Source organism: Eschrichtius robustus, chromosome 12, assembly GCF_028021215.1.
Source record: "Eschrichtius robustus isolate mEscRob2 chromosome 12, mEscRob2.pri, whole genome shotgun sequence".
In the NCBI taxonomy this organism is placed as follows: Eukaryota; Metazoa; Chordata; class Mammalia; order Artiodactyla; family Eschrichtiidae; genus Eschrichtius; species Eschrichtius robustus.
Genome location: NC_090835.1, coordinates 5,936,506 through 5,960,191, shown reverse-complemented (window position 1 = coordinate 5,960,191; position 23,686 = coordinate 5,936,506). Strand labels below are relative to the sequence as shown.

Below are 23,686 nucleotides of genomic sequence, written 5' to 3'. Positions count from 1 at the left end.
CTGAGTCCTTGACACTGACCACTCTGTCTTCCACATTTGCCTTGGTCATAGGCTAAAACCAGGGTCTGTGTCACGTCTCTTCTGTAACATAAGTAAACATCAGACTGTTATTCCGGAGGGAGTATTCGTTCTGCCCAATTAGTCCCTCGCTTTTCTTTCTGCTTCCTCCATCGTGGTAGCATTTACATCACCTCAGCAAGTTAAGGTTGGGACGTTTTCTGTTTCAAAATTTCAATTCAATTCAACAATGTGCTGCGGTGTTTTACAAGACTATTTCAGAGTAAGGGAATTAACATTAGCCAGACGTTGCACTTGGCAATTTATCTAACTTATTCCTAATTCATTTCTCACAACTGTCTTATTCCTATTTTATAGGTGATGGACCTGAAGCACAGAGAAATTAAGCAACTTGCCTGTGCTCACAAGCTCTGGTCTTTCTGACTCTAAAACACAAGCTTTTTTTTTTTTAAACTATTCTTCTGCCTTCCTCCCAGGGAAATTAGGGTTTTTTTTCCTAGCTTATGCTGCCTAGCAAGGGGCGTTTCGGTTATCCTTATAAATCTTATGTGGACCTCCTCCAGATCGTCCTCACAGGAATTAAGCATAGATTTTTATGAAATGAGCAGCTCTGATGGTTTCCTTTCCTCAGGGGCTACGCCATTGCCAGCAGCAGTGACGACCGCATGAATGAGCCTCCAACCTCTCTCGGGCTCGTGCCTCACCAGGTTAGTGACTGGGAGTGAAACCACAACTCTGGACCCGATCCCAGTGGTGCAGTGGGAAAGTATTTGGGGTCATCCCAGCCCACCTCTTCTCCACCCTCTCTACCCTCCAGCTTCCCTGGAATTTCAGTGGGAGTTCCTTATGAGCACCTGGAGGAGATCCCATTCTGCAGGATGGTGTCAAAATGAAATCCTGAACAAGCGGCATTACCCAGAGTCTTGATTTAGCATTTAGCATGTTGACTAGGGGCCTAGCGATGGAGTAGAACAAGAGAGAACGGGCTTTGGAACCAACCAGACAGCGGCTTAAATCCCAGCCCTGCAGTTATTAAGATGGCCTTCCTTGGCCAAGTCATTAAACATATCTGAGCCTTAGTTTTCTTATCTAGAAAATGGAGGCAAGAATACCGACCTCAGCTGGTAGCAGTAGAGATGAGAGATGTTATACAGAAAAGGCTCAGCAACAGTGCCTGGTACGTCACAGCCCTCAGTAAATGGTGCTGCTAGTTTTGTTGCTGTTGTTTATTATTACTGACTCCTTAATAATAATTAAGAAATAATAAATAATAGAAGCCAAATAATAGAAGCCTTTCTGGGCATGCATGGGAAGACCATTAGAAGTGCACAGTGTCACCAGACAGTGGGGTGTCTTTTCAGAAAAAGAATCTGAAGCATCATAGGGAAGGTCCACCCATAGAGAGTGAGAGAGAAAAAAAGCAGTGGAATGAAAATGTTAAATTCGTGTTGCCTCTTCACCAGTTTTTGTCACTATGCTTTTGGAGGTTTTCTGGTCTTACTTTTCGGAAATCATTTCTCTGGGTTCCGTATGCGTATCTCAGTCTGTAGCAGGAAGGCTCTCTAGTTAGCGGAGCAGTGAGAGCACCCGACAGTCCCATCTGGGGGCTTGTGAGGACAGACTCACAGACGCGTGCAGAGAGCGGGGTAACTCACGCAGGTCGCGTTCGTCTCTCTCTCTCTGCCCCCGCACACCTGCCCTGTCATTTTCTGGTTGAGGGTCTGAATCAGAAGAGGGGAAATTACTTGTCCACGGTCATAGAGGTAGTGGATATGCCGAAATCCATACCTAAACTCGGCACTCTGACCAGGGCTGCGTATGAGGTTTTGTGAGTGGAAATAGCCCTGGCCTGCATTTTGGGAGAGTTTGCTTCGAATCGCTGCTCTGGGCCACTTGCACTACGTCACCTGTCATGGATTTGTGTTAGGTCACTTACCTCCCTGGGCCTGTTTCTGTATCAGTAAAAGCAGGTGCTTTACCTTGTGTCCGGAATTGTCTATGACGAGGCTTGGTAAAGCACACAACACCATGCAAATGTGACTTTTCCAACCTGCCTCACTCAAGGTGGCATTTATTTGACATGAATGGGTTAATCTTTTCTGCAGAAACACTTCAAGTAGGACCCACTAGGCCCTGTAATAAGCCCCCATCATGAGGAAGCTGTCCCCCAGAGCCAGCCTCTTCTGTGGACGCGCTCATTTGAATCCGCACCCTCGTCCCTTCTCACATGTCTCCTTCCCTTTCTTCTGACCTTGAGATGTGCCCTCATCTCCTTTACAGATTTCATGCTGAGAAGGGCCTTAATTAAATTTTCAGTCATGCCCCTGCACTGGTTTCCTTCTTTAAGTCCTTTATGTTAAATTACCGCAGTTGTAGTTTTCTCAGTGCTGAGGCCAGAGGGCAAAGCAGTCTCTTTATAGAAGGGGTCCGGTGTCAAAATGCATGTGCCCATGTTTTTAAAGTACTATGGCAACTAATCCCTCTCAGTGTTATTTACCCCCATGGAGCCTTGCAATTGTTTGTCATTCACCCACTCTTCTAGTTCTTTCTCCTCGTTTTCAAATGTCTGAAGGATTATTTTGGTTGTTGGCCATCTCTTCATTTGGCCTTTTCAAAGTCTGAAGAATAATGCAGCCATATATGGGAAAAGCCCAGTGCGTGCGTGTGTGTGTGCGTGTGTGTGTGTGATTACTTGCTTACATTATTTCAAGTTTCAAGCCTTTATTTTTAGCTACTTTCTAAAAAAGACAGCAGAGAAAGAGCTTTAAAATTAATCAGGGTTGTGTGGTCCCTATTTTATAAGGCTTTAAATTTCTTCTTTTTTTTTTCTTTTTGAAGTGGAGTGAGTGCATTTATGCAACTGTGTTTTGATTAGGGGACCACCGTTTCCACAAAAACACTGGGCTGTGTTGCAATGCAGACTCAGCACTTACCCCCTCCTTTTCCTGGCTCTCTGAGACAAATGACTTCCTGTTGGAGAGGAACTCGGTAAACCCCTTTGTGTGCTTTGTATACAGAGAATAGCCAGTGACGTTCCCTGGGCTCGTTTTTTCTCCGTTCCCCAAAGGACAGTGTTTATTAATTGGCCCCCGTGGAATGAGATGTAGTAGAAAAGTGATAGTCCTTGGACGGAGAATCACAAGGCCCCCCACCAGCAACTCATTGTGTAATCTGGGGAAAGTTGCTTAACTTCGCCCATGCCCTCTGCTTCTCAGCTCTCCCCGGTGTCAGACCTGGGAGGCCTGAGGATTACTTAGTCCATCTCTCCGTGGGACCACAGGCAGAATTTGGCTTATCCAGAGATTGGCCAAGTGCAGAAAAAGGCTTGATTAGTCCCTGAAATTCAGTGATATTCAGCCTGAAACAACCTCTTATTGCATTTGAAAACCGTGAAAAAACCATTTGAAGGTGAGAAAATCGGCTTATGGGTTTGTTCTTTTTAAAAAGTCTCTGGCCCACTGTGTGTGGATGGGATTCTGCAAGCAGGCAGCAATGAGTATAAGCCACTTTCCGTCTATAAAGGGAATGGTTTTTTAATTTGTCATTTTTATCTATATATAAAATATACACAATCACACAAATCATTAAGTATACAACTTGGATTCTCACAAAATGAACACCACTCATGTACCCAGCACACAGATCAAAATGAAGTGTTATCAAGTACCCCGACATCCCCCCATGCTTCCTCAATTATCACTGCCTCCTTCCCACACAGAGACACGCAGCTCTTGGCTCTGAACACCTTGGGAGACTTTTGTCTAATTTTGAACTTTCTGTAAATGAAATAATATAATACATGGTCTTTGGAGTCTGGCTTCTTTGGTAGAGAGAACTTTTTCACTGTAGATCTTAGCGCATACTATTATTCCCTCTGCTTCCCAGCAAGTGGGCTCTTTTATTTAAAAAAAAAAAAAAAAAAAGGTGGTGGGGTTGTCTTTTCCTGGCTCCTGGGGTGGTGACTGTTCGGTGAGGCCAGACCCCTTTTTCTGGTTCTGTGGTGGGAGGCACAGTTCAGGAGTTATCAAATGTAGAGGCCACTCCTGATGTCTCCAGGAAGTTGGTGTGCAGGCTGGTGAGACAGAAATATGACAGAAATGAACAGCCGATGTAGCTGCTGATCATTTGACTGGACATCCCTCAGAGAACGGAAAGCATCGTGGCAATTCAGTAGTTGTCTGAAAACCACGGTCATGAATATAGCAGTCCTGCATTGATCCCACCATGGACCAGGCAGTTCACGTTTTTTGTCTTTGGGCAAATGGACTCTTGGTCCTCAAGTACTACTGAATGAAGACCCTGGATGGGTACGCCCCTCCTAGGGATTTGGACTTGCCAACCCCATAGTTCTCTTGGGCTTTCAAGTTCTTTGTTTTAGTTACTTTCAGAAGAGTAGAACAAAGCCCAAACTAGGACAGGACCTGGGCAGGGACCAGCCTGGGAAATCTCCCAGTGATACGAAAGCTGAGCTAGAGCTGTGGTCTCTAGCCAAGCCTCGGCCTGCTCTTGATTTGGCCTGTCTGCACAGGCTGTGCCCCACAAATCCTCAGGCCATTCGCTTTCAGTAAGGTCTCTTTACCGTGCTCTGAAATGCTGATCTCAGTGTGCCTCTAGGGTGTGGACGGACTGACTGCTGAGGAAGGAGGTTAAGAAGATAAGCACTAAGCTGACGCTGTGCCAAAGCGCCGTTAGGTTCAGAGAAGTTCCGTGACCGGCACGCAGCACAAGCGTTTGGTTCCACTTGCCTTTGGCGTTTCTAAGGTAGTGGATGTACCCCAAGCCACTCAGATGTGGTGAAGTCTCATTCCAATGGGGAGGCCCCTGAATACAGGAGGGATTTGGGTACAAGATCCGACAAGGTGTGGGCTTCCCTGCGTGCAAGGCCCTAGAAGAAGAGAGGGGCATTCCCCTCTCGTGGCACACAAAGTGGGGATAAATTACACACAGTGCCAGAGTTCCAGAGCATCTCAGGCAGCATCTCTTGGCCCAAGAGGACTTGGGCGTAATTTTATCAGTTGAAGGACGTCACTTGTGCCCCAAGAGTTTTGCTCACCCGATGGGGCTGTCCTGTTTGGGAGGCCCGCGTGGGAGGGAACCAGAAGGCTCTGTGATCATACGGATCCGATTAGAATCCCAGCTTTGCCTCTTAATTTCATTTTCATCCATTTGACAAAAGGGTTCAAGGCAGTTCTTGCCACTTGTCACTGTGTGACCTTGGGCAGGTTACTGATCCTTTCTGAACTTCATATTTTAAATTACTAAAACGGGCATAATAATATACTAAACAACTGGGATTCATGTGCAGATTAAATTACATTATAGATTAAATTACATTAGCACAGTTCTGGGCACCTAAGGGACATTTGTAAATGTTGTTTTTATCTTTCTCTTTCACTTTTAATTAAAATGGTAAAGTGGGCGCCTATCTAGCTTCCTAAAAAGAAAGTTACAAGGAGTCTCGTAAAACTCTGGAAGCAGTGAGTGTGCAGGGAAGGGTTGGAAGGATTAGTTCCATCCTGCACTGTTTCTCTAAGGATGGCGCTGGCTCATTTCCAGCTTGCTTCTTCTGCCCCTTGGTGGCCCCTGTTTGACAGTGAGAGGTGGGTCAGTGATGGTAGCTGAAGCTGTTGTCTGAAACAAAGACCTCTGTGGTGCGCCTGAGGTTTTGCAATTGCTAAACTTTATTTTGGCGTTGAATTTGGTTAAGACTCTCTTCAACATCCAAGAGCAATGCGGAGTTTGGAGTTAGCTCTTATTTATGCAAACTCCAAGCTCTAGAAATACTGCCAGGCCTGCTGGAAACCGGTGTGAAGTCAAAGCAGCAGGTTTCTGCTGTGGCTGCAACTGTGCCTTCTCAGAATGGCTGTTTATTTCTGGGCATTGGATCTTCACTTCCCATCCAGGGGAGGTTGATTTTGGATGCACGCAGCAGTAAGCGGCAACTTGCAGCAAGCAGCAGTGAGCGGTAGCTGGAAGCAATATCTTAGTCCCCAGACCGGGAGTCCTAACTGCTAGACCACAGAGGCCAGCGGCTAGGGCCCAAACCCACAGTTCTTGCCTGCCTTGTCAAGAAAGAATTCAGGCAAGGAGGCAGAAAGTAAAGAGAAAAGTAGAAAGTTTATTGGAAAAGCAAAGTACGTGCGGAAAGACGCACGGGAGAACTCAGAGAGAGAGTAGTGCCTTTAGGAAGTTTAAATCCTTTAGAAGCAGGCAGTTTTCCAGGTTTTTGTCTCCCTTCTGGCCAGTCATCTTGCAATGTCCCCCCCTGGCTAATTTGTCTCCAGACCCTCCCCTTAGGTGCACACGCACCCCACAGCCAAGATGGACCCCGACGTGAAGGCATCTGGGAGAAGCAAGAGTCACCATGGCCTGGAGTTGTCCCGACTTTTGACCCCCAAGGAGCCTTTCTACACATGTGTAGTGTCTCCCTTGCCCCAAGGAGGGGCAAAGCAGAGATCCCTTGATCCTTTACTCAAACAAGGTTTTGCCCCTCTTCGTTTTTGCCATGACTGTTATCTTAAGGCATCCACAAGAGACAAAGCTTGGCTTTTTACCCTGTCTCTGCCATTGCTTCCATTTCGGAGAGCAAACAGGAGGCTGATTTTAAATGTCTAACCTGAAGCCCACCTATCTCCTGTCTCAGGAAATGCAAACAGGAGGCTAGTTGTAAGTGTCCGGCCTGAAGCCCATTTTTTCCTGCCCCATGAAATGTTAACAGAAGGCCAGTTGTAAATGTCTAACCTGGAGCCCATCTATCTCCCGCCTCAAGGTGGGCTTGGGGCTCAAGCCGCTTTCACTCAGCTTAGGTGTAAACACCATGAGGGGCTGCCCGGAATGGAAGAGACCCCTTTCTATTCCTGATCTATTTATTTTGTAGCTGACTGGGCATAAATGACTGAAGATAATTGAATCCACTCAGACCCTGATGGCAGCCATCTTGATATTGAGTTTTTGGTTTTGAGGGGGTGTTTATTTGTTTTTTAATTCCTCTGGTTTTCTCTTTCTTTCTTCCTTTCTTTTTACCTTCTCCTTGATTTTCAGCCTTTTCCCCTAGACTTTGGAGAGAAGGAACAGAACTCAGATGCCTGGCTTTATCACTTGGTAGTTGTGGAATCTTGGTCAAGCCAAGCCACTTCCCTGAGCCTCGATTTCTTTATCTAGAATACAGGGGAAAGTCACAGGATGGTAGTGAGGCCAACATGAGATGAGTATGTGAAAACACTCCAGAGAGCCAGACACAGGGATGGCACGTAGCAGATGTTGGTCCTCTGCTCAGTCCCCTAGGCCACCATTTCCACAGGATGCCAGGACATGCCCTCCTGCACAGCTTCCAAGGTTAGGAGGGAGCAGTTGTTTCTATGGAGGGAGAAGGGAGAGGGGTAAGCACTTTAGGGGAGGCACAGGAGAGGCGGAGAAGATGGGTGAGTTTGAGAATCTGAAAGGTGACCAGTGTCCCTGTAACGTAGAGAATTGGGAGAGCACAGTGGAAGAGGAGGAGAGGCAGGACCTCACAGGCCATCTTAAACCCAGGGGCAGCGGAGAGCCGTTGAAAAGTCATAAGCGGAGCTGTGACGTGATCAGGTTTGGCTGCTGTACAGAGAATAGACCGGAGGAGATATCAGAGGATCTGGGCATAGAATTGGAGTCCTTGAGCCTTTAAGTGGAAGACAGCCTAATCCAGGGATGGTGCATCAGAATCACCTCGGGAGCCGTTCCAGTATACACATTTCCCAGCCCTGTTCCAGATCCACTGAATGACAACCTCCAGGGACGTTAGGTGTTTGAGAACAACGACTTCAGTCTACAAAGATGGTTTCTTGATGGCATCCTATGGGACAAAGTACATAACTCGTCAAGTTAACACAGACCAAATCCTGCTCGTTGATCATGGCTTTTGAGTTTTGTGCTCCCACCGGACCTAGTTCTCTTTCCAAAAGGGCCCTGGACTCCTAGTCCCTAGCACACCGCCCCCCCAAACAGGTGTTCCTGCCTTCCAACCTTTGGACGCTAATTAGATGCGCACAGGTGCGCCTAATGAATCCGGCCGGGACCGCCCACTGTCCGCCTGGGAACCGCCCCGAGGGAGGAGGGAGGCCGGGAGCCTATATAGGCCCTGCTCTGAGGCTTTTTGCGTCATCTTTGCGCTCATCTTTACTCCTTCCGGTGGGTGAGCGGGCGTGAGGCCTTGTTAGCCAAGCGCAAGTACGACCAGGGGCCTCGCTGGTATTTGAAGACGGGGATTCAACTCAAGCTCCTTCTGCCCTTTGTGGGGCCTGGGGGTGAAGAGAGGGAAGGGAGCCAGGAAACCGCAGGTAATTGTCCTTCTCCCAGCTTCCCAGGTGGGGTTTTAAAATATTCAGGGGGTAGCAAAGAGACGCATGTTGTAGAGCTGGTCTATTCATAAAACGCTTTTTCTTTCCCTGGAAGGTTACATTGGAAACTGATGCTGGAGGGGCTTTTTTTGTTTCTTTGGGTTTTTTTTGAGGCAGAGGGATTGGGGGCAATAGGGAATTTATGCTTTCATTTTGTACCTTTCTGTATTGTTTGGAAAATGTTAATGAGGTTATGAACTTTTTTTAGTCACCTTTTTTGAGGCATAACTTATGTACAGTCAAATGTACCCGTTTAAACGTGCATTTTAATGAGCTTAGACGAGTGTGTACACTTGCATATGACCACCACCACCGCAAATGAGGTCCAGAGCATTTCCATCCACCCCCAAAACTGACTTTGCCTTTTCTATGGTAATATCCCTACCCTCAGCCCCAGGCAACCACTGATTGGATTTTCATGCAGGCCATTTTAATATCTTCTTTATTCTTTTCAGCATTAAGAGGAAAAAAAACTTCATCAATGTAATTTAGAAAATAAAATATGCAGCGAGGCAGGCAAAGTTTGGCCCCTCTAGTAGAGGCGCATGTGTGTGTGTTTGTGGAATTGGCAGTTTTTCCCCCTCTAGGGAGGGGAGAAATTGAGAAGCCAATAGTATTCGGGAGGCTGTTTAAAAGGAAGTTAAGTATTTAAATATATTTAAAAAAATAGGAAAACAGGAGTAAATATGCTATGGGAGTACGGGTTATTTTTTTGTTTGCTCTTTTGTTTTCTGTCATGCTTATTATTTTTATAATACGTCGAATTAAATTTTTAAAAAATAGCCGTTTAATACTTACCCTCCTGTAAGGAAGGATTGACAGCAAATATTAGTAATCAAATAAGGGTTTAGAGTAAGCTGTGTGTAGTCCCTAAAGTTGGAAGACTGTACCTTGAGCAGTGTCAAGAGGCCTTAGAGTGGATGGAGAAATCACTTTATAAAATCTTGTCATTTAGATGTTAATTTAGATGTGCCTAAATTAGCCGGGTGTGGTGGTGCTATGCATAAAAAACGTGGAAAGGAGGGAGAGGCTTGCTAAGTGTTTCCATCTGCTTTCTGACATCCAACAGGTGATGCTGAGTGTATAGATTAAACCACGGGAAGGGGTAAATGAGGTTGGTAACTGAAAGCATCTTCTTCCAAAGGCTCTGAATCACCTGGGCTCTTGTTAAACATGCAGATGCTCTGGCCTTACTTCAGATCTTTTCAGTCAAGTTCCAGGGGATTCTTCTGATCAGGCAGGCTTCGAAAAACACCAAATGAGCATATTGCTTCATATACTTTGCACACTTCTAAGTAGGAAGGTGATGGTGAATTCTTCTCCACCCAAGCAGGGGACAAATCCTTATAACTTCTTTGATTGTGAATTGGTGCCTGGCCTCTCTAAATCGGTAGAATATATTTATTAGGATTTTGCATCAGGTGCCTGGATTTTAGATTTGCTCTGGGATTTCTATGCATGTCTAAGGAAGGTGCTGAAATTTTAAGTAGCAACTTCTGCTCTTCAAATTTTATGCATCTCTTGTAAGATTTTAGGGAATACAGAGCATATTGTGGAAGCTCAGTGCATTTGTAATACAGGGGATTTAAAGAGTTGTTGATGGGGAAGGGCTTCATATTGCCTGGAATATGTGAATGGTGGTAAGATGGAGTTTTTCTTGTGGTTTATTTGGGATGTGTTTTCTCTGAATACTTCAGGTATGAATAATTTGGTTTGCTTTGGGATGTTTGTGTTTTTCTCATCCACTCATTTCATAATAATTAGTATTTGTTATGAGCAAATCACTGTGCTATGGACAGATGCAAATAGTTCAACCTATATCTAGCCCTCTAAAAGCAAGAGAGATTTAAAAATAATTTTTTAAGTAATTATATTACACAAGCTGATTCTAAAACTCATTTGGTAAGGCAAAGGGCCCAGAATAGTTAAAGTAATCTTGAAAAAGAAGAACAAAGTTGGAAGACTCATACTTCCCAGTTTCCAAACTTACTACAAAGCTACTATAATCAAGACAGTGTAGTACTGTCATAAAGGTAGACATATAGATCAACAGAATAGAATTGAGAGTCCAGAAATGAACCCTGACATTTACGGTCATTTCTTGCCAATTAAAATGGGGGGAGAAGAGCCTTTTCAACAAAAGTATTGGAACAACTGGATTTCCACATACCAAACAGTGAATTTGGACCCTTATGTCACACCATATAAAAAAAAACACCTCAAAATGGATCGCAGACCTAAATGTAAGAGCTAAAACTATTAAATAAGAAAACATACCAACTCTTCTTAACCTTGGGTGAGAATTGGTTTGTTATCTGTGATACCAAAAGGCCAAGCAACCAAAGGAAAAATAAATAGGACATCAAGAAAGTAAAGTTCTGTGCTTCAAAGGACACCCATCAAGAAAGTGAAAAGACACCCCACAGAATGGGAGAAAATATTTGCAAAATCATATCTGAAAGAAACTCCTATCTAGAATATATAAAGAACTCTTAACATTCAACAATAAAAAGAAAACCCAATTTAAAATTTGGCCAAGAATTTGAATCTACATTTTCTGAAGAAAGATAATATGAATGGTCAAGAAGCACATGAAAAGATGCTCAACACTATTAGTCATTAGAGAAATGCAAATCAAAACCACAGTGAGCTACCACTTCACATTCATTAGGATGGCTACCTCAAAGAGACAAGAAGGTGGAGAAACTGGAACCCTTGTATGTTGCTGGCAGGAAAGTATTATGGTGCAGTTACTTTGGTCCTCAAAATGTTAAACATATAGTTACCATGAGATCCATTAATTCCACTCTATGTATATACCCAAAAGTTATTCAACTTATGAATAAACAAAATATGGTATATCCATATAATTGAATAGTATTTAGCAATAAAAAGGAATGAAATACAGACACATGATACAATATGGTAAGTGAAGCCAGTCATGTATGATTCCATTTATAGTAAATAAGGCCAATCAATAGAAATAGAAAGTAGATTAGTAGTTGCCAGGGTCTGGGAAAAGTGGAGAATGGGGACTAATTTCTTAGGGGTTCTGAGTTTCTTTTGGGGGTGATGAAAATGTTCTGAAATTAGATATTGGTGATGTTTACAAAATTCCATGAATATACTAAAAGCCACTGAATTGTATACTCTAAAATAAGTTTATGGTACATGAATTTTATCTCAGTAAACCTGTTATTTTTTTTTTTTTTAAACCTTTCTTACAACACTTCTTAATTTTATTTATTTATTTATTTTTGCTGTGTTGGGTCTTCGTTTCTGTGCGAGGGCTTTCTCTAGTTGTGGCAAGTGGGGGCCTCTCCTCATCGCGGTGCGCGGGCCTCCCACTATCGCGGCCTCTCTCGCTGTGGAGCACAGGCTCCAGACGCGCAGGCTCAGTAATTGTGGCTCACGGACCCAGCTGCTCCGTGGCATGTGGGATCTTCCCAGACCAGGGCTCGAACCCATGTCCCCTGCATTGGCAGGCAGATTCTCAACCGCTGCGCCACCAGGGAAGCCCCAAACCTGTTATTTTTTAAAGAAATAACTATTACATAAGTTATTTTGGTGATAAATACCAAAAAGAAGGATTTCACATAATGAAGGCGTTATCTCTAAGTCAAGTGGTGGGTGGATTGAGTATTTATGAAAGAGGTGTGTTTGAGCTTGAGTGACTATTATGGAAGATGTAGATTTGGTTATATAGCTGGTTGCAAAAGGAAGAGCTCTGAGTCGCAGAATTCGGCATGAGACAAAGTTAGCAACGCAAGAATGTCTTTGGGAGGGACATTGTACTTGAGCTTAGTAGTTGTATGAAGCCTGTGAAAAGATCAGAGAGGCAAAATGGGCCCAGATGAGGGGGGACCTTGAGTGCCAGCATGAGGAATGCTCTGCTATTTTGGTCAGCTCTAGGAAGCTGATAAAAAGTGACACACCTTAGAGCTGTGTCTTAGGAAAATTAATCCATAGCAGAGTGTTGGATTCAGTGGGAGGGAGAGAGCTCACCTGTGGAGGTGCCTGTTAGGAGTCTGTCGCAGTTGGTGTGAGAACAGGCCTTCCTCTTTTAAATTTCCTAAAACTGGAATTAGTTTGGTGAAGTTCTGAGCCTTCTGATACCGACTTGGGGAATTTGAAAGGCCTCACACACAGATGTTATTCTACTTCATTTCCTAGGAAAATGAGTCAGTTTCCTGGTAAAGAGCTGTCTGGGGTGCTAAACAATGGTGTGGGTGCCCCTGCTTGGCCACCCCATTCACTTCGGCTCCTTTCTGTTGCTCACCACCTGTGTTTTGGGTTTATATTTTCTCTTTCCTTCCTTCCTTCCTCTCCTTTTTCTCCCTTCCTTTCTGCTTCTAACTGGGTCTACTGTCTCCCTTCCCTTTGCCTTTAACTCCGCACCTCCGATCGTGAAACAGTTTAGCAGAGAAAAATACCAGTATTTCTTTGCACAACACAAAGAAAGTTTATTACCTGTATGAGAGAAAAGAGAATCAGGAGACCTTTTCATGAAGCCTATATGGAGACATTAACCTGTAGGCCATATCAGTGAACATTTTAATGGAAAGTATGCTACATATGATAAATATGTTTCTAGGTAAATTTAATATTAAAGCCATTGAGATAGAAGGAGACTCACTATGAAAATTCTTCGGGCCTGTAACTTCCACATCTCATGAGGATCTCAACATATCCATTTGTGACCTGCCGTTATAGTCTTTTCTGCTGGTTTGCCGTCTCTTGTTTTGGTGACCTGGAGAGCAAACTTAGGACCCTGCTTGTGCCTCAAGCACTGTATTAGGAAATGGTCACCACCTTCCTGAGATACAGAGAACTAAATATTGTCACATTTTCAGAGATTCACCGTGAGGCCAGCTAACTTATCCCAACTATCTAGCTTATCATTTCTACCAAACACTCTTTTGATCTTGGATTACATTGAAATCTCATAACATATAGATAACGACATTTAAAAGATTGCTTTAGGCGTTTCCTTTAAGGTTAGATCTTCCAGCAATAAGTATGCCGATGTAACTAGACTAGTTGCAGTGTGGGTTTAAAGGTGGAGTTACCCACACTCAGAAGGAAGCCTGTCTCTTTAAAGAGTCTGCCAGGTTTCCTTGGTTTTGTTTTGGGGGAGTGTTGGTAGGGTGGCTAAAGGCAACAAGGACTGGGGGGGAGAGTAGGTGGGGAGTTTGGTTCTTTTGCTGTATTCAAGTGAGGCTGTTAAATGTGTGGTGAGCCCTCACATTGAAGACAAAAGCTGTGCTGTCCTGAGAGGAAGGGAAGGGAAAGGAAGGAGAGAGGGAGCCCAGGCCAGGGCCTGGCCAGGTTTGGCGTCAGGGGCCCGCTTCTGAATCTTAGCGTTGTCACTTTCTGTTTACCTGAGCCAAGATGCTTCACCCTTCCCAACTGGAGTTTCATCAGTGGGGTAGTTGTCAAGATCAAATAAATTAACTCATGAGAAGATTGGTGTTGTTTGGCTTATTATAAATGTTGAGTCCTATGGAGACTTTAGAGATTTCACCATACATATTTTTAGTAATAATGTTTAAATGATATATGCAACAGTTTAAAGTCCCCTTTTGGTGTCAGTGTAGTTCTGGAAGTGTAGTGTCTGAATTACTTAAATCATAGTTTGCAAAACCTGGTTATAACTGATACCCCGTAAATGGAAATGTTGTAATTCAGAAATTATAACTGAGGTGCTCAAGGTGGCGCTGTTTCCCCATAAACTTGGTAATGCGCTGCATTTTATCCGTATCTGTTCCAACTCAGGCAAGTAACTGGATCTATATTTAGGACCATTTCTGCCTTCTATAGTCCCCAGCCCTTCTTACCTAGTGAGGCCCCACCCAATACCACATCCTAAAAATGCACACTTGTCCTATATTCACTGTAACATACATGAGAATTGTCAATAATAAACTAGTTGACTGGTTATATATTTGAAGACATTTATGAAAACAATACTTCAGATTTTACAGCTTTCTTTTTATATTTTGGAGTCAATTTGTGTTTAGGTCTCAAATATGTGCAAAGCTTGTAGACCAGTTCTTAACGGAATAAAGGACCTAATATAGTTCTTCCTCAAACTGATTATATAGTACGAGAGAAAATATCCACATTGAACTTCATTTTTGTTAATCTGTACCAAGAGCACCCTATTAGTTGTTTCCCACTTCTTGTCAGAAGCTACACACGTACTTCACAGGTGTGTCATTCTGGGCTTGATGTGCATTGTTGTGTTTGTTTTTAGATACGAGGATTTCTGTCGAGATTTGATAATGTCCTTCCTGTCAGCCTGGCGTTTGACAAATGTACAGCTTGTTCTTCCAAAGTAAGTCGTTCTACACTCATGGGACTTGTTGTTTAAAATGAGCTCTTCAGCCTTACTAGCCAGAGGCACTGAAACCAACTGAGGGCTTCCTGTGGGGGAGGGGAGGGCCTAAAAAACCAAACCAGAAAGGATTGTGTTTTCATTTATCTGTTTTCATTCTCACAGAGAAACCAGCCTGCGAAAGTGTGGTTTATAGTGTAGAGAGAGAGACTGAATTAGATTACTGTAGTTCTGTATCAGTACTTGCATCATGATGGTAATTTTGACTCGAATTTGAACTTTGCTCGTCTTTGTTCCTCCCCAGAGGGCTCCTGGCTTGTACCAGCCGTCACAGAGCAATTTTTAAGTGTTACTCTGAGGATGAGGGGTAGCAGGCGGTCCTGGTGGTGTGTCTTTCGGAGATCTACATAATGACAAAGAAAGAGTAAACAGAGATTAAGGCCCTGGATGGGGAGCCAATAAAAGGGCCCATTCAGCTTTGATCTTTCCAGAGGCTCTAAAAATAGAGCTGGTATGTCCTCCATTGTAATGGGAAACGGCTGATGTATCTCAAAACTACAGTGATGGCATCTCATTTTTTAATAGGCTTTGAGATAGTCTGAGTTATTTTTACATATACACTGTGTGTTATAGCTGATTTCCTTTTAGATACTTCTTTAAGCCTTTTAATGCCCAGTGATTTAACCTGGGCTTTTAAAACTCATGATTCTTGATAAGACTTTCATGTTCAAGTGTTATGCAAAATAGCGTTGGGGTCATTAATCCCAAACTCTGGCCTCTTAGTTATAATTTGAAACTTTGCTGTGTAGCCTACATCTGGCACTCTGAAAGGGATTGAATTCTAGGGATAGTCTCTCCACTCTGAGATGACAAGCTTTCTTTGAAAACTTTACCTGGCTCTTGTCTTATGAGAAGCACAATCCTGACCAGTCTCTCTAAAAAGTTAACTCAGGGGGCTTCCCTGGCGGTCCAGTGGTTAAGACTCTGAGTTACCAATGCAGGGGGCACGGGTTCAATCCCTGGTCAGGAAACTAAGATTCCACATGTCGTGCGGCACAGCCAAAAGAAAAGTTAACTCAGATTTGACAGACAATGTTGATAAATTTGGTTAATTTTAAGTGCTCAAAAACTTAGAGTAACTCTTTCTCTCTTTTCTTCAAAAGTAAACTAAGCTCCTGTTCTATCGTTATGCATCCCAAGTATCTATGTTGAGATTTAAAGCTGTTTGTTGGTAGTTATCTGTGAGCTCCTTTTTTCTTTGGGTTCTTTAAGGCATCTTATATCTGCTCGAGTCAAGGCCTCAAGGACGTCTGTGTGCACTTCTGTCTTCAGAAATGCAGGTTTTAGGATTATGTGCTCTTCAGTGGAGCACATTTTTTTCTTTGAATGGCTAAGCTAATTGGTCTCAAAATAACTCGGCAGTATTAATTTTCATGTTGAAATTGTTTGGCTCCGGTGCCAGAGGTTTTTCTGTGGCTTTATGTAAATCTGGTTAGTCAATGAAATAACGATAATTGGGTTCTCTAAGTGAAATGCAAACACTCATTTTTTTCTTGTTCTATTTCTAATTAAATTAGCCCTTGAGATACTGTTTACAAAAGGATCACAAGCATACCAGCTAGCTGAGGTCCCTTATGTTCTTTGAAAGAGAATAGCTTTGCATTTTTCTTTCACACTTATTGTAAGCATTAAATTAATTATAGGTATTACTTTTTTGTTAGCAAAATTATTTCCCCTTGGTGGTCATTCTGAGAGTCCTGCTTTACATAAACATGCTGGACGATTTAATACAAACTGACTTGGATTTTAACAGCTGTGCTATGCCCATAGCGATCACTTTTCATGTGGTCTGGGTATTAAATTTCTTTTGTGCTGAAAAGGTTGCTTCATTGGTGCATGTATTTCCTTACAGTAGAAACACAGCATTTACTTACTTGGCTAACTTATTTATTCGCTTAGGAGAATGTCATTCTCTATTATCTGCAAACCCAGCATTAATACTTTGAAATGACAAATCCAATTACATTTTCATCTCTGTGCATGTGAATTTTTCTTAATGCATACTTAGCATAATATTTTTTATACTGAGTCATATCATAGTTGTTATTGTTTCAAAAAAATTCTTTGAGGCTAAAAATGACTTTTAAAAATTTCTCCTTTGACATCCATGAAGTAATTTTTTCCTCTGGTAGTTTTCAGTATTTTTGCTTTTTTTTCCCCCTAGCACTAAGGCCATACTTGTGTCTTGATTTAAGCACAAGTACAGAAAGATTGGGGAGGTAGAATAAACTATGCTGAGTAAAAATGCCTTCATTACCTTATTTATATAAATAAAATATCGACCTTTTATAAGGCCTGAGGTGGGGAAGAGTACAGTTCTCTGCTTCTGTGGCAGGGAAGGCTAAATCATCAACATGCAAATTGTTCCTTATCCTATTTGATTTTAGCTTGGCATACAGCCAGGTGAATTGTTCCATCTTCCAGAAAAAATATTGAAGAATCTGGAGGGAGGAGGGTGGTGAGGAGTCGCTTTCATTCCGATTTCTATTTATTGCCTTGTAAGACTTTCCAAAATGATAGTATCTGTCACTAGAATTTCAAAAAACCCTATTTGAAGGTATATGAGTCCTTTTTTAGTTTTAAAAAGGAATTCAGAGCCAAATAGTTTTGTGGAATTGCTACCAAAGGGAAAAGTATAAATTTGAAACCGATATTCTTGAAAGAAATTCTTATAATACATTGAGTTAATTTGTTGTTTTCAGATTTTCACCTAAGTAATTTGGGGGAAGTTAGGGTATTTGGAGGGGTACCTTTCTATTTTGATATAATTTTAAACTTACAAGTTGCAGGAATAGTACAAGGAACTCCTTTACCCAGATCCCCCACGTGTTTACATTTTTCCCCATTTGTGTGTATGTGTTCTTCTCCCTCCCTGCCTCTCCTGTTTTTCTTGAAACTTTGAGAGTGAATTGGAGACATTGTGATTGTTTATAGCTAAATACTTCAACATATGTTTCCTAAGAAAAAGGTTCTTATCTTACCTAAGCACAATGCACTTATCAAATTCAGGCAGTTTAATGTTTGTGTAATACTGTTATCTAATACACGGTCTATATTTCAGATGTTGTTATTTGTATCAGGAATGTTCTTTATAAGTTTTTTTCTCCAGAGAAGAATCCAGTTCAGGATTGGGCATTTAGTTGTCATGTCTCTTTGGCTTCCCTCAATACGGAAAAGTTCCTTAGCCTTTCTTTGTCTTTCTTAACTTCACCACTTTGACATTTTGCCAGTTATTTTGTAGAATTTCCCTCGATTTGGATTTGTCTAATGTTTCCTTATGATTAGATTCAGGTTATGAATTTTTGGCAGGAATACCAAAGAAATGATGATGTATCCTCATGTCAGGAGGCACGTGATGTATTTTATCCCCTTTGGTAACGTTAACTTTCCCCTTTCCATATTTGTAACTACCTTGCCCAACAGTGAGAAACCTGGCTCCCAGTATCCTGCATATATTCACTTACTTGCTCAAGCCTAGAATACACAGAAAGTAGTTCCAAAGTTGCTAGTCCACACTACCGCAGATAGTAAACCTATTACCTAGAGTTTGATCGTTGTGCATGGTTCTTTTTTTCCTAGGCAAAATTTATATACAGTGAAATGCGTGAATCTTAAGAGGACAATACTATAATTTTGACAAACACATACACCCTTGTAACCTACATTTCAATCAAGACATAGAATGTTTCCATTACCCCAGAAAGTTCCCTTGTACCCCTTCCCAGTCAGTCTTGGGGGAGGGGAGCAGTATGTTGAGTATTGTGACCGTTCTCTTTCCCTAGAAGGAGTAAAGTAGGCCCCTTCTGGTGTCTTATGTAACAGTAGCCTTGTTCCTGGGACCCAGAAGTTGACTGGAAACTTCTGTCCGATGTGCAGAGTCAGGAGGAGGGCTGTGCCTGAGGAGACTGCAGGCAGAGGATTGTCGCTCTTGTTGCACAATTCTGTCACAACCTTGACAATATTGCAGGAACAGCCTATTATGAAGAAGCAGGCCCCAAACTTGGTTTTCATACCATCTGGGACTGCCTAGTGCACAGATGTAGCAAGATGTGCCCAGAAACCTGATCTTCAGATTTTAATTAGCCATTAGCAACCCTAATAATATACTCATTCTGGTGTTTACTATACGATGGGGTCTTCTGTTGATAGGTTATGACTAAACTTCCCAGAGTGACTTGTTATTAGCTTTTTATGTGCACCTGTGTATGTGTGTCTTGGAGTGATAGGGAGAGGGTGGTGTAGGATCTATGTCAGCTGGTATCATCATATGGTAAACTGTGCTTTCTTTTTGCCTTTGTCGTAGTCAGCCTGTCCATTTATCTTTTGATATTATTATAATCCTACCTCTCTTCTCTCATTTCTCTTCTCTTTGTTAAGAGAAGCATGAAATGCCAAAAATTAAACTCAAGTATTTAAACTTTCTTTAAAGAAAAACCTCTATCCCAAAGCAACCTCTTACCTAAAAGTTATGCAGATGCACCGTTGAGGAGAGTAAGACAAATGATAGATTTGGAAGGAGAGGTTAAACTCTTACTGTATGTCTGTTAGCAGACATATGTTTATTCAACTGACATTTGAGTCCCTGCTGTGTACCAGAGATATGGAGGTGATTAAAATAGCCACTCCTTCAAAGAACACTATCAAGAGAGTGAGGGAGACCTATAAACCAATGCTGATCTCCCTAACATTGTTATATGCTCTACAGTCAAGGTATATCCTCTTCTTAAGGTGTCCTGGTACCAATTAGCTTTGTAAATGGGGAAGACCAGGGAAGGTCTTGCAAGGGACTTCTAAGTTGATGTTAAAGAATGAGTAGGAATTTGTAGAAATACATGGGAGAGAGGACAAGAGGAAGGTATTCCAGGCGTGGGGGGATCACATGTGTGACAGCCAGAGGTAAGAAAACATGGCACATTTATGAAGTTCTGTGTAGTTGTGACAGAGCCTGGAACACCTAGTTCCCTTCAGATTGTCCTCTTGTCTTGGTGAGTGCCATTTTCATTTCAGCTCTTCTTGAGTTGGAATCTGGCTGTACTTCGCCTAACACTTGAGGCTTCTAACACTTGAGGTTTCTCACCTTGCATCAGGCTTAGGGGTTTCCTAGCCTGAGGAATCCAGCAGCTGCAGCCCGTTGGGGGGGGGGTGGTGGCGGGGGGCGGGGCGCAGAGGACAGGAAGGCAGGCGGGGATTTCCAGGTCCTGGCTCTCCATCCCTTGCTGGCCAGCTGAGGGACCACAGCAAGGCGCTCCCCCCTCTGCCCACCTCCCTTTCTTTTGTTAAATGAGTCAGTCGGATGAGATAAGCTCTGACTGTCTATTGACACTTGAAGTTGCTAGCTTTTATATTTCCTTTACTTACTTTTATTTAATTCTTTATTCCCCAAGCAGTGCATTTTCGTTGCAGAAAAATCAGAAAATATATTTAAGGAAGTAATCGACTGTATTCCAGCCACGCAGATCATTGTTAGGCATTGATGTCTACCCTTCTTGGCTTAAAAAAAAAAAAAACCTATCTCTTATGGGTATGTGCAGATAATTTTTCTCTCTGAACATTGCTATTGTAAGTTTGAAATTAGCTTTAGAGAGAGGGATTTATGGTGCTGCATCAAGCACACTCTCTGCTTCTCTGATTTGATAGGGTTTTAAATCTCAATCATTTACAAGGACTGGCCAGAGCCCCATCGGAAGAGCTCTCCAAAGTTGTGCCAGGAACTTTTGCATACAGCTTCTCAGTGGCAAATATTACTCAAAACTGGGCTGCAGCCAGGTGTTCCTTCTTCTTTCCAAAAGGAACATAAATCTCCGATTTGGAAAATGATGAGTAACCCCCAGGTTCCCTTTTTCTATCTCATTTACCTAGTGAGGCCTCAAGTCTCCTGCTTTAATGTGCGATGGATTCCATATGGATAGTTGTGTGGTGTAAACTGTATCTCACATCTTGTCCTTAGCAACTAGAGTTCCACCAACTTCCAGAACTGCTTGGTTCCCAAAAGGAGATGGAATATCCAGCCAGAGCCAGTGTGGAGTATTTAGCTACAAGCCCTAACCTCAGAGCTCTTGGCTCTTCACCTCCTTGAAAAACCTTGGACGTTTCTCCCTTTGCTTCAATTTCCTCATCCATAGAGTGGGGAAAATATTTTCTGTTTCCCAGGGAAATTGCAATGGCTGACGTGTATCCAGTTCCCTGTGACCAAGTACCAAGGCCTTTGCCCACTCCTGGGACTGATGTTGACATCAGAAATAAGAGGAAAACAAAGACCCCTGTGATTGCATTAGGTCTTCCGGGGTGTGTGGCACCCTTTCTGGGGTCACTGTTCACAAGCAGGTACAGTGAAAGGCCTGATTGAAAGTCAAGTCTGCCTTGGCTTTGAAAGGCTGCAGAAACCTTCCATCATGGTTCATGATGACTGTTACTGCCAAAACCTTTTCTGTGATTCCAGAGAACCCAGTCTTGCCTGAGAACCTGAGACCACCTAATCGGTAGTTAAAGTTCGTGCTGCTTACTCCTTTCTGTGTCACCTGAGGTCACAAAGACATGCCTCACCTGTCCAAACACATTTTTTTTTTTTTTCCCTTAGAGGGTCTCTAACATCCAGACCAGAAAATTTAGGGCTGTGTTCTCCTTAGATGGTTCCACTGGCTGCCTGGCCCAAGCATAGTCTTCAGGTTATTGAAAATCTGAGTTCCTTTTAGTTTGGAATTAATCTCATTCGCTTTTAGCCTTTCCCCCAAGCCCAACCCTTGACATAGTGGTTCTTAAATTTTTTGAGTCATGGACCTCGTTCAGACTGATAAAAGCAGTAAACCTGCTCCCCTGAAAAATGGAAGCCACACAGTTTTGCAGGCAATTTCACTGGCTTCGTGAAGTCCCTGAAACATGCCTGTGGATCCTAGGAAGGCATCCTTGCTCTGAGTTTTTCTTTGGTACCATTCCCACGCTCTCCCAGACAAGACCCTGGGGGATGTGGGTGCAGCCAGCCACAGCCCCACCGTGACCTCTCTGTGTGGCTTGGGAAAGTAGTCCTCTCTCTTTGGGGACTCATTTTCCTCAACTGCAGTAAAGGGAGATGCCTGTGCTGATCTACCACTGGGTTTTGTTACGTGACTCTGACATTGTTGTAGTCTCTTGATCAGCTGCTTTGTTTCTTTAGGCCAAGCGGCATCCAGGTGGGGGAGGGGAGAGACAGCGAAGCTGCTCAGAGTTCTAAGGGCTATTTTGTCCTTTCTCTAGTGGTGCGTTGATTTGACTCCTGATGGGCAAAGAGCCCCAGCTGTCATCTGTTCATGTTCCTTCTTTTCTTCTTATGTATGTAATACATTTGTCTTCTTCCCTCCTCCCTCCACCCTTAGTACCTTTATAAGGTAGGGAGGGAAGAACATGGTAGTAACTGCTGGTTTTTTGAAATAAGGGTGCCATCAGCTTGAATTGGGAAACATTTTATGGATGTACATGCTTATACATACACAGGTTGCATATGAGATATATATATATATATATATATATATATATATATATATATATATATATATAACTGTTTAAATTGAGTACTTAAACTCATGTAAATATATGTTTGGTTGTTTATTTTAATGACTATTGTCATAGCAATTCAACAAACATTGGAGCTTCTGTTTCATGATATATTTTTGGATGATACAGAGGTCAGTAGGACATTCTCTGAAGTTTCTGATGATATCCTTCTGGACAATATAGGAAAATTATACTACACGATTATATACCTCAAGCACATCAACTTCTTTAAACATCTTGACCCAAGAAATGTTCCTAAGCTTAGAAGGGATAATTAGTTCCTAGCAAAAGGTAGGAACTGGTTAAATATGTTTTGAATGGTGAGAAAAATTAGTGAGTGTTTTTGTATGTGAATAAATGAACAGCACAACAGGAAGAATGGGAAGATAGGCTGTGCCCTCCAGGAGCTCAGTCGGGTAGGAAGCTAAGGCTTGGTAGCAGACGCTCTTTGCCTACTCGTGCAGAGGCGTGATTTATCATGAAGCCATACGTGGTAGCTATAATTGAATGTTACATTTCAGTGCTCTGAATATTTGCTCAGCTGAGCTTCTTTCCAGCTTTTACTATCTCATTCGCTGTAGTTGATGCTTTCGATGATTTGTTATTGTGTAGGAAGATCATTTCCAAAGTATATTAAAATAAGGAGCCTTTGGGATTCATCAGAGATGACAACATTTTATGAAAGGACACATTCTGGCAGTGAGCTTTTTGCAGGGTTTTGGTTGCTCTCCTGCAGGATTTTTAAAAGTCCATTTTATTTTTTCTAAAAGGTCTTCCAATATCCTGTCCAGGTATTTCTAAAAGTACTTATCACTACAGCCTTTCTTGCCATAGAAGATTGAAAGAACTGTTTGAGAACATCCTATTCCCAAAGTTACTGTTGTTATAACTTGTTTATATAACATCTTATGTGGTGATAGTGATAAATTCTAAAGTATCCAGCCTTCCCTGGTTTTAAGTAATTTTTCCAGCATAAAAGTTTTATTAAACTTTTTTTCTTAACAAGGAAGAAAAGACTACATATTTCTGTTTTCTGGAGTATCTAAGGGCTGGCTAAAGCACACACCAAAGATAGATACCTTAAATTTATAACTATCAGACTAAAACTGGGAAAATAGCTGCTCTGTGGTCCTGACAGGGCTGCAAGCGTGCCAAAGGTGAACAGTCGATGGGAGAACAGACATAGCAAATCTTGTAAATTAGAAGAACTATCTTGACACTAAGTAAGTGTGCATCCAACAGAGTTGTAAGGAACGGCGGCATCACTGGGGTGATTGCCCCGTCCCGTGAGGACTGCTTTGAAGGGTGTGTTGAATGGTCACAAGGCCCACAGTCAGAACTCCAGACAACCGAGGTGTCTTGGCAGTTGACT

The 23,686-nt window shown here is 42.5% G+C and overlaps 1 protein-coding gene across 6 annotated transcripts in view; it reads left to right on the top strand.

Annotated features, from left to right (window-relative positions):
- The window catches only part of ATG7 (autophagy related 7), a 333,153-nt gene that overhangs the window by 157,063 nt on the left and 152,404 nt on the right, over window positions 1–23,686 (top strand). For all 6 annotated transcript variants that reach the window (XM_068559086.1, XM_068559084.1, XM_068559085.1 and 3 more), the window contains exons 16-17: window positions 650–725; window positions 14,647–14,727. In XM_068559086.1, the coding sequence (XP_068415187.1) occupies window positions 650–725; window positions 14,647–14,727 (157 nt within the window). The remainder of the gene's footprint in view (window positions 1–649; window positions 726–14,646; window positions 14,728–23,686) is intronic.